The sequence below is a fragment of the Rutidosis leptorrhynchoides genome, chromosome 4 (genome assembly GCF_046630445.1).
Source record: "Rutidosis leptorrhynchoides isolate AG116_Rl617_1_P2 chromosome 4, CSIRO_AGI_Rlap_v1, whole genome shotgun sequence".
Taxonomy (NCBI): domain Eukaryota; kingdom Viridiplantae; phylum Streptophyta; class Magnoliopsida; order Asterales; family Asteraceae; genus Rutidosis; species Rutidosis leptorrhynchoides.
The window spans coordinates 499,066,384-499,078,060 of NC_092336.1; the positions used below are offsets into that span (position 1 = coordinate 499,066,384).

The 11,677-nt window shown below is 34.4% G+C and overlaps 2 protein-coding genes across 3 annotated transcripts; one reads left to right on the plus strand and one right to left on the minus strand.

The window, feature by feature from the left end:
• Positions 1 to 1,085: 1,085 nt before the first annotated feature.
• LOC139844736 (uncharacterized) lies at positions 1,086 to 6,157 on the plus strand. The gene is made up of 6 exons (XM_071834959.1): positions 1,086 to 3,220; positions 3,309 to 3,913; positions 4,410 to 4,619; positions 4,711 to 4,925; positions 5,027 to 5,113; positions 5,675 to 6,157. The coding sequence occupies exons 1-5, from the start codon at positions 1,243 to 1,245 to the stop codon at positions 5,073 to 5,075; spliced, it is 3,057 nt and encodes a 1,018-aa protein (XP_071691060.1). The 5' UTR covers positions 1,086 to 1,242; the 3' UTR covers positions 5,076 to 5,113; positions 5,675 to 6,157.
• A 301-nt stretch (positions 6,158 to 6,458) lies between these two features.
• LOC139844737 (phosphatidylinositol 4-kinase gamma 4-like) lies at positions 6,459 to 9,706 on the minus strand. Of its 2 annotated transcripts, XM_071834960.1 has the most exons (3): positions 9,627 to 9,706; positions 7,785 to 9,420; positions 6,459 to 7,017 (listed from the first exon to the last, which is right to left on the minus strand). In XM_071834960.1, exons 2-3 carry the CDS (start codon positions 9,174 to 9,176, stop codon positions 6,646 to 6,648), a joined length of 1,764 nt encoding a protein of 587 aa, XP_071691061.1. In that variant the 5' UTR covers positions 9,177 to 9,420; positions 9,627 to 9,706; the 3' UTR covers positions 6,459 to 6,645. The 2 variants fall into 2 exon arrangements, with proteins under 2 accessions (XP_071691061.1, XP_071691062.1); XM_071834961.1 differs by having other exon boundaries at positions 7,785 to 9,666.
• Between the last annotated feature and the right edge of the window lie 1,971 nt (positions 9,707 to 11,677).

The following is an 11,677-nucleotide window of genomic DNA, read 5'->3' on the forward strand; positions in this document are numbered from 1 at the left end:
TGAAATAGTTATATTTGTATCTATTTAGTATTTCCATCCATGATATAAAAATCGTTTAATTTCATATGAATGTACTTTTACTCATAAGCATTTTCTATTACAACTCTTTGCTGGTTAGATATGTGCAACGCATTATGAGGTCTATTTATGTTATTGAATATATCACAACCCTTTGTGTTTTATCTAATATTGATTGCTTTTTAATCAACCTAACACATACTCTATCATTTCGTAAAACCCGCGAAATCGCGGGTCTTTAACACTTGTTCGGGACGACAAGTGTTTGATTGCATTCCTACGTGACGAAAGGAGGTTCATCATGGTCCTTGATGAAACTCACCGGTGTAACTGTTTGTTTCGGTATCAAAGTTTTTTGAATCTGCAAGTTTTCCGTTAGTTAGTGCAGAAGTGTTAATCAATATGTCGAATGATATATTTATGGATTTGGTATGTTTCTATTTTTATTGTTAGAATGTAATTATTAAAAACTAAACTCTGAGTAGTTCGGCATGTAATTGAACATTATGATATGCCAATCGATGATTAATGGTATTTTATGGACCATACAATGCCAAGCAACATTTACCTTATTAGTCACACAATCTAAATTGATATTTGATGTGTGAGTATGCCACATTTTTTTTAACATCAAACATTACAAAAGTATGATGAAAGAAGCTAAGATTTACAAAATAGCAATCAAGTTCAGATTATTGCCTGTATACTGTGGCATTGAATGTGTTAACATAGATACTAAGCCATCATAATATCACAAGTTTGTGCATTCCGGAGAAGTCAATTATATCTACCAACTTCAGTTCCACATCATGTCAGACATTTCTCAACGAGTTTCATTCAAAAACCCCGCGAAATCGCGGGTCTTTAACTAGTTTATATATGTATTTCGCGTTTTAATGAATATATTGATTGACGAAGCTTTTTATTTGTATCTCTATTCATTTATGTGCATCCAAATTCATATTTATATCCACTTAATTTTATATATGGGTCGATGACTCGGATAACCACTAGCATAATTGCATAACCATGGACTTTCACGACCCGCCGCTGTTAGTTGGAAAAATCAATAACGTATAACGGTTGTGAATAAGATCTTCATCCAAAACCCTAAACCCTCGTTTCTCAACTCATCTCACAAGTGAAGTGAAGTGAAGTGAAGTGGAACTTAATTGATTAATTCGTTTGTATATTTGATGTTACGTAACCTAATTTCATCATACGATGTTGATTCTTGTATCTACCACCCATAAACCCCACCTCCCTCTTCATCCTCCTCGTCTAATTTTCAACTTTTATACACACAAAAAATCTTCACTTTCTCCCTTTTTATTTCAATTCCCACATCATCATCATCATCATCATCATCATCATCACCATGTTGTTTTTCACAGTCCCAGAAATCAATTCAGATTGTCAGCATCTGCAGCTCATTCTGAGAGACCAACCATTACTAATAACAAGCGCAGCAGCAGAAACAGAAAAAATCATCTCAGAAAAAAGCTCATTCAACAAGAGGTGCACAATAATCCTACTACTATTAATACTACTAATCTTGTTGATAGCCCATCAACTTTAATTGGGGATTATTCAGTGTCAAATGATATTAATAGTTTTAGCAATAGTAATAGTAATAGTAATAGTAATGTATCTGATACTGCTGTTGCTGACGCTTCAAAACCATCTCCATTTAAGAATTTTAATAGTCAATTTGATCTCATGAAACAAAAAGATATTATCATTTCGCACCCCAACGATGCCAAAAAGAACAATTTGTTGGAGCAAGTAAGTAGTAGATGGAAATCAGGTTTTCTTGTTGATACTATTCAGTCTTTTACTTCTGCGAAACGTGTTACGAAACTTCGTGTTTCAGTATTTTGTGGTGCTTTTCTTGTGTTTTTCATCGCCATTAATACATTTTCTAAAAGGCCAAAAGGAGGAGATAAGGAAGAGTTTTCTAAGTCAGATAAGGAGATGTTGAGAAGAAAAATGAAAGCTAGAATGGCCAAACAAAGTAATCAATCGATAAAGGAGACTAATAGTACTACTAATGTGGAAGTTATTCAAGAATCTAGTAAGGATCGTACGACCCAGATGGATGTTTTTAAACAAAGGCCACAACTAGATAAGCAACATCTTATGACTACCATTGTCAACGCCAAGCCTTTGGATGACGAGTCTTTCGAATTCGACGCCAAAATCAATGAAATTAGAGCAATGGCGAGGCAAGCTCGAGAGACCGAGAAAATGACGGCACTTAATACGGAAGATGGTGTTGAGAACGAGGATCAAACTATTAAAGACCAACTCCAACCAAATGAAGTAATGAAATCGAACTCTATTGATCCCACCACTTTGTTTGAAGACGATGTTACTAGAACTTATGCTAGTGAAGACATAAGCAATGGAAATCGTCATGTTTCAAGGCTAGATGTAGTAGTTCCAAATAACGATCAAGATGGCGTTGAAAAAGAAGAAAATGAAGCGTTAAAATCTCCAGATACAGAAGAAGACAAACCACTTAGAACCACCAAATCAAGGATTATTACTTCTGTCAAGGAAGCAAGGCAATATCTTAGTGATAAAAAAACGCTTGACGATAGTAAAGAGATAAGAAACAATGAAGCTCGAGTTCCAAGTTTTAGAGCTAGTGATGATAGCTTTTCTGGTACTACTAGAGCACCAAGTGAAAACAAATCATCAAATGTGGTGGATAAGGGTAATGTTTCGATCAACAACGCTATTGTTAACGAAGAGAAACAAGAACGAAGTGTGAAAGGTAGTGATGCAAAGGTGGGTCCGGAGTTAGGAAGGGAAGAACGTGAGAAGTGGGTCGAGGATAATTTTCATGAATTTGAGCCGTTAGTTGAGAAAATTAGAGGTGGATTTAAAAACAATTACATGGTAGCTCGAGAGAAAGTAAAAGATGACGTGGATTTTATCTCTGAGTTGAAGATGCTTGAAAATGATGTAGAAAATGAAAGCGAATTCGAATGGATGAAAGATGACAAGCTTAGAGAAATTGTGTTTCAAGTACGTGATAATGAGTTGATGGGCCGAGATCCGTTTTATCTTATGGATGCTGAAGACAAGGCCTTGTTTTTTAAAGGCCTCGAGAAAAAAGTTGAAAAGGAAAATGAGAAACTAAGACATCTTCATGAATATCTTCATTCCAATATTGAAAATCTTGATTACGGAGCAGGTATTAATTGATCTCAGTTTCTAATATTACGTACTTCAATCAATTTGTTAAAATATCTTTCTAAACATACTTATGGTAATTTGTTTAGATGGGATTAGCTTGTATGATCCTCCAGACAAGATCATACCCCGATGGAAGGGCCCACCACCAGCTACAACAACGAGCCAAGAGTTTCTTGATGACTATTTAGATCAAAGGAAAGCACTTTTTGCTGAAACCTTGGGAAATTTAGATATCGTAAAGAGTGATTCGCAAAACCCTAAACTTCAAAATATTAACAATGAAAAAATTGAAAGTAAAAAGTTAGAAAGATCAAAAACTGTTATAGAAGGGAGTGACGGGTCGATTAAACCTGGAAAGAAATCTGGGAAAGAGTTTTGGCAGCACACAAAGAAATGGTCTCGGGGTTTTTTAGATTCGTATAATGCGGAGAATGATCCTGAAACCAAAGCTGTTATGAAGGAAATCGGGAAGGATTTGGACCGTTGGATCACTGAGAAAGAAATACAAGATGCTGCTGATGTAATGGATAAGGTTCCTGATAAAGGAAAAAAGATAATTGCTGAGAAAATCGGTAAGTTGAAGAGGGAAATGGAGTTGTTTGGACCACAAGCTGTTGTGAGTAAGTATAGTGAGTATGGTGATGAGGAGGAAATCGATTATTATTGGTGGCTTGATCTTCCATTTTTAGTGGTAATTATGTTTTTTTTTTAAATTACTTTTATTTATGTTGTCATAGCTATAACCTGTCAAAAGCTTAAAGTGATTACTTTTGATAGCAATACGAGTCAATGTTTGTATGTTTACTTGACGTCGGTACTGAATCTTGTTTGAGAACTCAATGAACTCGGAATCAATCGGCGAGTACTCGGTTTTTGCAACTCGAGGAGTACTCGGAGAGTAGTTGGTCAAACTCGGTCAAAACTCAGGATTACTCGGAAAATCGGTCAAACCTTGGCCAAAACTCGACAATACTCCGAAAATCAGTCAAAATTGGTCAAAGTCAAACTTGGTCAACGTCTGAGTACTCTGTAATAATTTCCGACCGAGTAGCGATATTTGCAATCTTGCAAATAAGTGTTTGTGGAAAGTCAAATTGCAAATTAGTTTCTTTGGTCTTAGAATTTATATTGCTAATTAGTCTCTGCGTATATCTTGAGAGATTGTGTCAAACTTTAAAATATTGCAGTGTATTGAATTATATATCGATGGAGATGGAGATGAGAGAATCGGGTTCTATTCATTGGAGATGGCATCGGATCTCGAACTAGATCCAAAACCGCATCATATCATTGCTTTTGAAGATGTTGGTGACTGCAAGAATCTTTGCTATATTATACAGGCTCATATGGAGATGATTGGAAATGGTAATGCATTTGTTGTGCCTCAAGCACCAAAGGTTAGTAGTCAAACTGATATGATTTAATTTAATGCTTCTAACAAAATTGTAGAGCTTTTTTTATGAAGATAAAAGATGTTTTACTATGTAGGATACCTATCGGGAAGCAAAGGCAAATGGTTTTAATGTTACAGTTATAAGAAAAGGAGAGTTAAAAATGGATGTGGATCAAACACTTGAAGAGGTTGAAGAAAAGATTGTTGAAATTGGAAGCAAGATGTATCATGATAAAATCATGAAAGGACGTAATGTGGATGTAGATTCAGTTATGAAAGGTGTATTTGGATTTGAAAAACCTACCAAAAGGTAACTATAATATTTAACCATTATGGACCGTAATTGTGGGACAACTCTTTTTCTGTTAAAAATGTGGTGCAGGTTTTTATGTTTCTTTGTTGATTTTTCAGAAGAAGATCAATGAAGAAAATCAAGAAATTGAAGAAGCCAACTAAATAATACACCTTTGTGATGTCGAAGCAAGTTTTTACTTTACTGTAAGTAAAATGTTTTCTCATATTTGACCTCACTTGGTTGTTATCTTACATCATCTGAGTAGCATATGTTATCACATATCAATAGTGGTAAAATATTTGGAGAATTTATATAAATCTTGATGTCAAAGTTGTATCTAGAGAATGTTTCAAAGATTCTTACTTTGGAGGGTATTTGTCCTGAAAATAGGCCTTAATCGAGGATTGCCATCTAAAAAACTTGTGTGTTAATTTACCATATATTTGAAGATAGGCATTTGCACATTGTAATCAATGAGGAGTAAATTTGGGGAACTAATACTTCTCTGACGTTTTGCTCTGCTAGCCAACTAAGTTTTAATGATTGTGCTAAAGCTTATTATTTGACAGTTATTTTACATCATGATATTGCTTGCTCACTAGTTTTATTCTAGACCAATTTGGTTACAAAATAAATCTACTGTTACTAGATACGATAGAATACGAACCAGGAGCAATTCTGAAAATGATGATAATCCCAAAAACTGTAATATGCTCAGTATCTGAGAGTGTTCGGCTATTTGCTAACCTCATTTTATTTTTCAGGTAAAAGCTATACGCACCAGCATTGCAGTTTTAGCGCCATGACTTCATCGACATACATGTCATGGAATCATACCAGCAATACAAATCTGAGAATGCGATTGTGAGAATATCTTTTTCTAGCTTTGAAGCTGAATGCGCCATCTTATTTATAAGTTGTGCTGTACATTTTCTCTAGACAATTCTGGGTTATATATTTCCATTTTCACGCGTCCTGCTAGGGTTTGTTGTAGGTAAAAAAAAAACTTGTATGTATTGATTTCTGGTTTTCAACTCGTTGTGATTACTTCAGAAATCCGATCTTGCTAGTTGTATCAAGTTTTAAGCGAAGCCCGAATCAAGACTGGACCCAAGAACTGTACTTTTTGTGCTCTGTTAGCCAAGACACAAAAGTTTCTTATGTTGTGGTAGAATTAGATGATGAAAATATAATATAATGTTATCAGTTTATTACATATTTATCATCATACTTCATTGACTCTTGAAAGTTGAATATTTATCAACAATTGCTAGTTGCCAATTGATTTAGTTTCAAGGCTTTGTATCTGAGAAATAATCAGCTTTCTTAAAAAGGGCTGGGTTGTGTGTAAGCAGTTTAGTAGAAAATGGTAAATTTCATTAAAAAAAAAAAAATTTGAAAAATATAAGATTCCTACTATTTAAAAATACTGCTTCATCTGATCAAAATATAATATAGAATTTATAGAAACACCAACCCAAAATCCACTAGTCAAATGGGCAATTGTCTTTTGGATTAAGTAGTAATAGTTTTGAGCCATGAAGCATACAATCACCTAAAATCAAATCTTCATTATATGACACCGATAAAAAGAAAACATCAACAGCTAAAACAGAGAACTTCAATAGCTTGAACACTGGATAAAGAGCAGGACCACACTATACATGCATATGTACCATACAACATGCATAGGGTGCTACACATACATATAATCGTATATACTTGTGCGAAAGTGTTAGATTTGGTCTAGACGACGATCCATGATCTCAGAAACAGTCTCCATGAATGCAGCTTCACTTGAGCCAGTAAGAACACAATCATCTGCTTCTTCAACAATCTCTTCAATCACAGATTTCTTATTAAGGTTTTCCCTGCACATGATATTTCCAATGGCAAAAGGGGTTAGCCCTTTAGCAACACCTTTTTTGAGGAGCATGGTGGATATTCGAAGTGTACGAGCAATTTCTGAAGGTAAATTCCAGCCATAAAAGTTAAGTAGAGCAATGTCTTCTTCAGCATCTAGAGTATTTATGTAGTCAACAGTTTCAGGACTGAAGGGTTGGCGAGATTGTGGCCAGTATAGCCAATCAAAAGTGCAATCTTCAAACTGTAGCAACACAACAAATGTATGAATAAGTGCCTCTTCAAAATAAAGTAATGTTATTATGCAATCATTAAACTTGAGAATCTTAATGGCATTTAAGATGGTTGCTAATCCTGTCAAATCCAAATTCATTAACGATCTTTTCTTGTTAAGATGTCTCTGGACATTAGTTTAAATGAGAAGTCTTTGTTTAAATTAGATTTACAAGTTCCTTAACGGTACACAATTGAGATCCAAAATCCTAATAGGAATATATCTGTATTAGAGCCTACAGGATACTTCATGAATGAAATACATACATACAGGTTCATCCTCTCTAATGGGTAACGAGGAAATGAAAAAATAAACCAATTTAGATAACTGATGGCATCACATATTTTTCTATATAATACAATATAGTAATCTCATGCTCTCCCTACATCCAAATAAAATTCAACGCTTTATATGCCCACATAGTTCACTATAACAGAAAAAACTAGTAAATAATGATTAAAACAAATAAGGGTTGTTTGTGTTTTCTTTGGTTATCCAAAATAAAAAAGTTAACCACATTTTAAGGATCTAATTTATGTGCTTAACGGAGCCTAATCAACAATCTGAAGTATAAAATAAGTCAACAACGGCTATACATCTAATCAGATAAAATCATTATTTTATACCATATACCATATTCAAGTTAAACAAGTTCAAATTTTTATATCTTTGTCTGACTTATGCAATGCTATTCACTTAATAGTCTAGATTAAAAACAGTAACATGAAAAAACTTACACTGTGAGGCAGGCAGTAACCATGATCAATTGGAATGAGCACAAACCGACCATCTTCTCCTTTGCTTACCAATATATTGCCAGCATGTCTATCAGCATTTGCCAACCTAACATCCAACACCGAGATCTTATGTACCTCCTCTACAGGAAAAGCACTAGGGCCCATATCCTCGCAACTTCCAGAATTATCCATGAACATCTGCAAAGATCCAACCTTTTCCTTTACCCCCTCTGGATGATTAAACCCTCTGTGCATGCACCTAGCTAAAACTGTAGGCGGCACACCGGAAAATCCTTTGTATTCATCAGAGAAAGATCGGTGTCCGCTTTTTGGGTGGTCCAAAAGATAAGCAGCAACTTCTCTTAGTGCACCTTCACCTACCGTAGTCCCTTTCTTTAACCCTTCACCATTAACAGTCAAGGGTAATCCTCTAGGGTTATTTACAGCCATTGGTTCTTCGTCAATCGGCTTAAAAACAGATACAAACTTGGTCCCAGTTGCATCCATCATCAAATAAGCGCCACCTGTCCCTTCTGATGACCTTTTTGGGTAATTTTCATTACCTAAACCTTGATAAGTAGAGTTAATCAGGTCAAAAACCACAGAAGGAAGTGTTGCCTTAGGGTTAACAATCAGTGGTTCCAACCAAAAGTCTCGTCCATTCACACTCTCTCTTGCAACGAAACCGCAATACCCAACACCATTCTTATATGCAGAATCATGGTATTCACTTAAATTATTCTTATTGGCAGTATTATTGGTATTGGTATCGATATTCTCCTGTGGTGCAACAATGGTCAGCTCAAAATCCTTCGCCGTAGAAGTCTGTCTAAAATTAGCAGACTTCCTTACAAACAAATGTATGACACCATCATTGTTACGTTTGGCAATATCATGTATAAGTCTCTCGTCTTCAAGCTGCTCACCCTCACACAAGATATCTTGGTCAAAGATATCATCATCTTTGTTTTTATTATTAGCAAGTTGTTTCTTAACGTAAGCAACATCACGCTTCCTATCAACATGGATGGTGATCTCTTTTCCTGAACAGGTTTTGACATGAATTGTTTGAAGATCAAAAAGCTTAACAACCAAATGGATGATATCTCCATCTTGAAGACCATAGTCTTTAACAGAAGAATCCTTTCTTGCCAATTCCCTACCTCCAGAAACCAACATCTGATTCTTAGAAGGGTAGCCTTTAAAGTTTTGAATACGGAGTTTGACAGACTGGATGGAATCAGACTCCAAAACCCTAATTGGAACCACAGAACCTGACATAGCCAGATGAATAACAATGTACTCTTGGCTACGCATCAGCGGCATAGGGATAATGTGGTTGCCATTGTTGTTACTTGGCTTATGAATTGCTAAAGTACCACCTGATGACATATCTACTGATGATACTATCACTGAGCCTCGAAAAGATACCAATAGGAATTGAAACCCTAATAATCCAAAAACTGAAAACTAGTTCTAAATCAAAATAGCATTCATGATGATAAGATTAACTTATTATCCCCAATTGAAACGTGGAACCAAACAAACCCTAGATAATGAAGAATTAATTAGTTGTTTGAGGCGCCCTCTCTAGTATCCAATCCAATCAAATCAAATCAAATCAGCATTAAAACACCTATAGAGGAAATCGACCTTTCTTATTACACAAAAGAATCAAAATCCAGGGTTTAAATTTGTCGAATCAACAAAAAAAAAAAAAAAAAAAAAAAAAAAAATTACTGCTACGATGAAGGAGAGATTACAAGATAGGGAATGCAATTAGAAGATGATCGATCCAAATTGGTTTAAATTTTGTAATAACTGCGACTAACTGCTGCTTACCTAAGATCTGCGATGACGATGATGATGATGATGATCGATGGAATTAAACGCGCTTAGGTTTCAACGTTATGATATCTATAATAAATGAATGAAGTTTAAATGACTTTTTGGCCAAGACAATACAAAGATCCATCCATGATCTCAAATTACGGAGTAGTTAAAAATAGATGTATTTACATAAGCAGTCCCTGTGGTTTGCACATATTTTAAGTGTAATACTTGTACTATTTTTCTTGCTCTAGCAGTTCTTATATTTTGCAACCTTTTTGCATGTATAATCGCTGCACCCAATGTCCTTAAAAACCTTCGTTAAATGGTGTCATATGCATTGCACGTGAGGGTAAAATTCGTTACTTTACGAATATCACATTAATCTCAAAATTCAACTTTTAAAAATAAAAAATTCCTCATGTTTGTCATAAATCAATAACCGAGTTGCAAACGACATATTTCAGGTCCAAATAGAGGAATGATCGCCATGATTTTGTTATCAGTTCCGATAGAATTCCAGATGCGTTGGGGTTAGGTTTTGGTGATGTGCAACTAAGTAAGGGTTAGAAGCTTCGTATAGAAACCCGAACTCGGATAGAAGAATGATTTTGAGTTCCAGTGGTAGTACATATAAAGTTATGAAATCTAAAATGTAAGATTCGATTTATTTATTTTATTGAGTTTTGATATTAGTGAAATTTCTCATATTGATTGATTTGGGTTTTGCGTCTTCTCAATCACCCTTTGTCGATATACTTATTTCTTCTCAATTTTTCAAATAATTCAGGGTTTAGGGTTTCCAGTATACTTCTTTAATTTTTTGGTTATGATTTGTCATAATTAAAGCATGTTTTCGAGATTTAGTTTAGATAATGAAATTGTTTGGAAGATTTTATTTTGGAGGATTATTTAGGAAACATATTTCTATTTAGTTTTGTTTTTGAATATTTATTAAATTATTATGAGTCAAAGAAACGTTGTAAATTGTATTGATGAGTGCTACTATTTAACGCTAAGGGGAGAGGTGTATCGGCTATAAATACCCTCCCACCCCCTTGATTTATGAGTGATGCCATAAATTATGTTCAAGAGAATCTAGTGGAAGTTTCTAGAAAATCAATTTTCTTCACTCTCTTTCTAATTCTTAAGCTTTCTCTCTCTATATCGAATCATCTAATCAACAATTAAACAACGAAAACAATTAAACAACGAATAGAATGTAAATTCAATTAATTATATGTGGCGCGTAAGTGATCATATCATGAATCCTTAGCTTCGATTTCATCATCAAATTCACATATTATTCGTTCTTATTGATTTTATAGGGTTTTAGTCATAAATGTTCAAAAATTAGATCAACCGAGAGCTTTGCAGTGAAGTGTTAGATTTGATTGCTTATTTATGTTCTTTAACACTTGATTAACCTTCGTTTATCACATATTCAAGACTATGCCTAGATGCTACATTCTCTTTACCTTATTTCATGTATCCTGCTCACTTTGCTCCTTTTAACCCAGAGTGATTTTGTTAGCGCTTGATGCTTGCAACGTGTCACGATCCTAAAACCAAGGATTTGTTGTTGATGACAGTTTCCATTACCTTAAAGTCACATGGGACTATATTGATGAACTTCCTTTCTTTTGTGCATCCTATTCAAGATCACAAGAATAGCTTAAGTCAACACATTTGATTGCAGTGACACTTTTCTAAAACAACCAGAAATAGCTCTGGATGGCACACCCACTTTACATTATCATTGTCAATCTTTACATTGGTGATAGTAAAAAAAACAAGTCAATAATTGTTTTAGAATAAAGTATGTACAAAGTACTCATGTATTTCAAAAGTTTGTGGTATTTTCTTGTAATTTGTGCTGTAACAATATCAACAAGTGTGGCATGATGAAAAGTGATCCAAGATTCATCATGAAAGGAGAACAAGATTACATGTTGATATCAAGCTTTAACTTCGATAACAAATTCAAGAATATCAAGACTTGAAATCATAAGACCTATGTAACGACCCTAGAATTTCCAACATTTATTTATTAATAATTACTA

Coding starts and splice junctions, on each gene's coding strand:
- LOC139844736 (XM_071834959.1), top strand. CDS start 1,243: ATGTTGATTCTTGTATCTACCACCCATAAACCCCACCTCCCTCTTCAT. Junction 3,914..4,409: donor TTGATCTTCCATTTTTAGTG/GTAATTATGTTT, acceptor AAAATATTGCAG/TGTATTGAATTATATATCGA. Junction 4,926..5,026: donor TTTGAAAAACCTACCAAAAG/GTAACTATAATA, acceptor TTGATTTTTCAG/AAGAAGATCAATGAAGAAAA.
- LOC139844737 (XM_071834960.1), bottom strand. CDS start 9,176: ATGTCATCAGGTGGTACTTTAGCAATTCATAAGCCAAGTAACAACAAT. Junction 7,018..7,784: donor GTTACTGCCTGCCTCACAGT/GTAAGTTTTTTC, acceptor GTGTTGCTACAG/TTTGAAGATTGCACTTTTGA.